The sequence below is a fragment of the Rhopalosiphum padi genome, chromosome 4 (assembly GCF_020882245.1).
Source record: "Rhopalosiphum padi isolate XX-2018 chromosome 4, ASM2088224v1, whole genome shotgun sequence".
In the NCBI taxonomy this organism is placed as follows: Eukaryota; Metazoa; Arthropoda; class Insecta; order Hemiptera; family Aphididae; genus Rhopalosiphum; species Rhopalosiphum padi.
The window spans coordinates 38,331,595-38,336,699 of record NC_083600.1 but is presented as its reverse complement, the minus strand read 5'-3'; the positions used below and the strand labels follow the sequence as shown (position 1 = coordinate 38,336,699).

Genomic DNA, 5,105 nt, shown 5'->3' with positions numbered 1-5,105 from the left:
ATTAATATTATATTATATTTAAAATTTTAAAATATATTATGCTGTACTTATAAAAATTAGCTACAATGCTACATCCATTTACACGTCAGACGGGTATACCTCTACCAATGTTACAGAAACCATAAATGTTTTCTCATTTGACTCTAACGATTTGGTGTATGTGTATTGGAGCGAGTCTGAAGGATTGATGTTTTGTATGAACAGGTGTGAATTGAAGTCCTGACAGAGCTTGCGACGTTGCGGCTTAACGCTGAACATAAAGTATCCGTTGAAAATCTTTTTTAAGATTTGCGACCGCTTCCTGCGTGCACAAATGTTTAAAGAAACACGTTGTTACATAATACAAATGCTGTGTTAAGAAACCTATAATATATCTTACGCTCCTAAACTAAAAAAATGAATATATTTTGCTAAAAACTCCCAGCCCTAATTATCATTATTATTATAATACGTATTATAATATTATATTTACGTCACCACCGCCGCACCCTGTCATAAAAGACGATTTTATAGTGACCGGTTTGACCGTATCGGTGTATTACATAGTAAAATGTGTTGTGTTACGAGCCAGCATAATATTATATTAAGTATACTATTATTGAATTACATTATTGACATCCAAAGCGCCAGGTTGACGTTTTGCACATCTATACCTTTAATTTATTATATTATGTTTTCCGTCTGTATATGTATAATATCTATAATAATGCACTATATGTGCGCTGTGCGTCTTCTCGATACGTATATTTAAATTATGTATATATATATAAAGTTTTCATATTATTATTATGACCTTTATTTTATAGGACTCGTGCGGCGGCGCCGAGTGTTCATTAACATAATATGGTTTACGGATAGGTATAATATATTACATTTATGGCGGCGTTTTATCGTCGCAGCATATCGTATTAGCCCCACCTAAAATATTATATATCCTACTTACACGGTTGAATGTATGTTTATATACCATGGCTATACACGAACAATAAATTAATATATTATATATTATAATGTATAGGTTTAGCCTAAATATATATTCCTCAAATATAGTGATAATATTGTTATACAATACATAAAATCGTGATTTAGGTATGTATGCTAGCTGTATACCCTGACTTTGATGAGAAAAAAATGATCAAACATATAATATGATGCTTTATCGATGTATCTGTTTTAATGTAGGTGCCTATCTCAGTTCACGGGTAAACCGCCAAACCGGCATTGGTATATCTCACTTTCTTATGAACTAATTAGACAATATGGACAATACACAATTGTTTATAAACTCTACTAAACATTTCTGATATTTTTAAAAACAATTTCTGAAATTTTCGTCAAAGTCGGTTGATTATTTGTGAGTGTATAAAGTATAGAGATAAGGAAATTGCATTTTATAAATAATAAGCAATACATTGTATTTAAATAAATACTATAACCCTATACAGTTAAGCTAGTCTATACCTACTGATTTTGATTTTAAATTTTATTTCTGAAACCACCGCCAATCCTGTATAGTTACTACAAAATAAAAATTGTTTGGTTTTCGTAAATTCAAACAAAATCAATTCATGAGGTAACCTTTAGATATTTAAATAATATGCTTAACACACCAATCAAATCTTAAGTAATCTATTGATATAACTTTTATTCAGATCGGTCCAGTAGTTTTAGAAATTTGTGCGTTCATACATACAATTTCTTCAATTGTATAGTATTAGCAAGAGAACCTATGGACCAAAATCAATTGGGTGTTTCGATAACCATGTTTTTTGATTAATTATAAGAGTAAAAAGGTGTATCATTATATCTACTTCGTTTTGGACAATTGCCGACGCAAAGAAACAAAGTTAACCGTGCAAGGATACACGAGCGCGATGGTTTTTGTCCTTCAAGCTATCTGATTGTAATAATATCAACATTGCTCGTAGAAATCGACCGGGTTAGTGTTGTCGAACACTCTGGCTATGTGAGCACCTATAGATCTCTATAATATTATGATCAGGACACGGTCGCGCGGAACTTACTTAGCTGACAACTTGAATACGATGCATTTCGGTGTCTGCTCGTAATCGTCGAAGCTGAGCGACTCGAGCGGACCGTGCGCAGTTTCGTAGTGATCGGTTATAGTGTCGATGCGAGCCACGTGACCGCAGTCTTGTAGCGGGCACGTGAACGAGTTCCTCGTGCAACCCGTCAAGTAGTGGTCGCGAAGTTCCTGGACCGTGTACCACCTGTTCGAGCAGTCAACTTGTTCCGAGACGTTGTTGACTTCGTTAGCCCGGTACTTGCACTGTAACTTCATGGCGGACACCAACCAGTCAAACGATATGTTCGAACTTTTGAGGAAATGTAAACCGCAAGCGCACAGCGACATGTACTTGGTACACGGCGGGCAGCCAATGTGCGCCTGCGCGCAGAACCGGTACGGCGGCAACGTCTGTGAGCCGCACGTGAAGCACGACACGAACTGTTCGATTTGCGGACACAAGTGTTCCATGATGATAAGGGGGCAGGTAATCGACGACTTTGTCGCTGTAACTGTTGATAATAGTTCGCCGCGTCGTCGTTAAATCATTGCTATATTCGTTCGTGTACAATACGAGGACACACTACAATTTAATAAAAAAAATACTATTTAAAATACGTTATTATTTCGGTACTACAGCATGAAACTTGACATATTATATTTTCACCAATATAATGTATTGTCATACATACATGGATGAATAACATATAAATTAAAAAAATAATAATAAACGTACAGGATTTCCAACGTTACCGTATACCGTATTGATTACTGAGTGCGAACAACATATAATGTATACGTAATCCATGAGGTAAGCTACTCATTATTTCAAAAACTATTAACGTTTTTTAATACCTTTTTGTTACAGCGAATACCTACGGTTAGTTGAGAAGAACAAAATTTGAATGGTATAGAAGAAGAAAGCAGCTTTTTATAGTTATAACTATAAGAAAATAGCTTACTTATATAACTGACTATAATACCTTATAGTTTATACCTATTTACAACTAAAAAAAAAAATAGTTAGTTGTTCGTATATAATATTACGAATACGCAAAACAGAAATCCGTATATTATGCACATGCGCTAGCAGTAGGTATAGCGTAAAACATATGTATTTATCTATATATCGAATTTATCAATTCTTTTGTAAGAAAGTTGTGTGAAAAACATGCAATCAAATTACATTTTTATTTCACAATTGTGGTAAAACTATATCATTACTTAAATTACGTAAATTAGTATTATATTATTGTCTCTTATTAAACTAGCAATAAATTAACATTTTCTCAAACAAATTAAAAAATAGATTACGTAAAAGCATATTTTTTTGATTGTTCAAATTTGGCTCGATTCCAGTTAATGGCGAATAAAGAATTTTAATTATCTCTGGAAAAAATGATCCCGAGACTTAGGATACAATTATTAGTGATATAGCCGTAATTAATTATTCATATTACTTACATTATATCGAAAAACTATAGCTTTATTAGCACACACGCTACATTATTAGCATCTTTAAATCACGTCACATAGTTTTTAAAATTAAATATTTTTTTAATTAAAATATTTACAACAATTTAAATTTTTAAATTAAGATAATTCAATATTTTATTAAATAATATAATTTAGACAAGATAAATAATTAAACTTATAATATTATTATATGCGCATATTAAGCCATCAATATGTTACGGTATAGTTAAATTATGTCGTCGAAATTATTATTACCTACATATAGATATTACATATTATACATTAGCTGCATAGCTATAGGTATACTATATTGATAATAATATTATATTTGTCGAAACAAAGTGTATCATTGTATAAATATTTTCAACTCAAATACTATGACGTTTGAGAATATCTTTCCACTCATACGATATTAATTTCCGAATAAATTAGACAATATCTGTTTTCGATCCAAATGACGTCCCGCAGTTAGGCGCGCCAATAACACGGTCTGTATAATATTATAATAATGTGCATGTTATAGTGCATACTCGAGTCACCGGCGGCGGCGGCGGCGACGACGGTGGCGGCTACAAAGTTATAATATCATGTTTTCCGTCGGTACGTCGCCAAAACGATATTCGTTTTTACGGACATAATATTATAATATCGTACTCAAAACCCGGAGAACGCGCCACGCGCGTTTAACATCGTATGTATTTTCGGCGCCGTCTCGGTGTGCGTTGCCGCGAACGCACACTCGTCTAAACACAGCGCACACGATACACTACAAAATCAAAATAATATATATTACCTATATCACAGTATGTCGGACATAGTGCGGCGATTTCGGTGGAAAAAAAAATAATAACGCTTTCCAGATGGCCGTTTTATGTATAATATTATTATATCGCACACGGTTATGCGTCACACGGATTTGGGCCAGACCGACGTTATTATAATATTATAGCATATTATACGGTCTCGTCTTCGGACATTACTACACGTTTATATAATATTATGTAGATACACACGCCAAACTATAATATTGTAAACGTAGGTACACGTGCACATAAAACAGATACGGCCCGCCGCCCGGGTGGACACTCGCGTAATAATATTGTAATATGACGTATAATATACGGCCGGTACTACGGGTATATTACGTACGGGTAGCGCTCGGAAGAGGATGATAAGGTCTACGTATTACTATTATTATTATTATTACTATAAAACGGCCGAACGCCCGCGCTGCTTGAACTTTACACGCCCGTCGGGGCCAAAGGTACCCATAAACGCTATATACATATCGACCGTTTTGTGTACTTCTTATATGTGTATAATAATATATACGACTGCCCTTTACAAACCGTGTCCTAAAAGGGTTAACCCAAGCTGCTATAAAGGAAAGTAAATACCAATTTTTTTTATTTTTTTATATACATATATTACACGACGTTAAATCCCATCCTTCGTCCCCCGGGGCCCTTCTTCCCGGTCGTGGCTACTATATTATTATACGCACATTATCTTATTACACGCGCTGCAGTCGTCGTCGTCGTATATTGTCATTGTCGTCGTGCACTTCTCTATACACATGCATACCACGCTACCGATGTACTAC

The 5,105-nt window shown here is 34.3% G+C and overlaps 1 protein-coding gene across 1 annotated transcript; it reads right to left on the bottom strand.

Moving 5' to 3' along the window:
• LOC132930823 (uncharacterized) lies at positions 1-4,386 on the bottom strand. The gene is made up of 3 exons (XM_060996895.1): positions 4,296-4,386; positions 2,025-2,609; positions 1-301 (listed from the first exon to the last, which is right to left on the bottom strand). The coding sequence occupies exons 2-3, from the start codon at positions 2,495-2,497 to the stop codon at positions 79-81; spliced, it is 696 nt and encodes a 231-aa protein (XP_060852878.1). The 5' UTR covers positions 2,498-2,609; positions 4,296-4,386; the 3' UTR covers positions 1-78.
• Positions 4,387-5,105: the final 719 nt, after the last annotated feature.

Excerpts from the sequence above, each read along its gene's own strand:
- LOC132930823 (XM_060996895.1), bottom strand. The coding sequence starts at position 2,497 with ATGGAACACTTGTGTCCGCAAATCGAACAGTTCGTGTCGTGCTTCACG. Across the intron at positions 302-2,024 it reads GTATTCAAGTTGTCAGCTAA|GAAGCGGTCGCAAATCTTAA; the intron begins GTAAGTTCCGCG and ends TTGTGCACGCAG.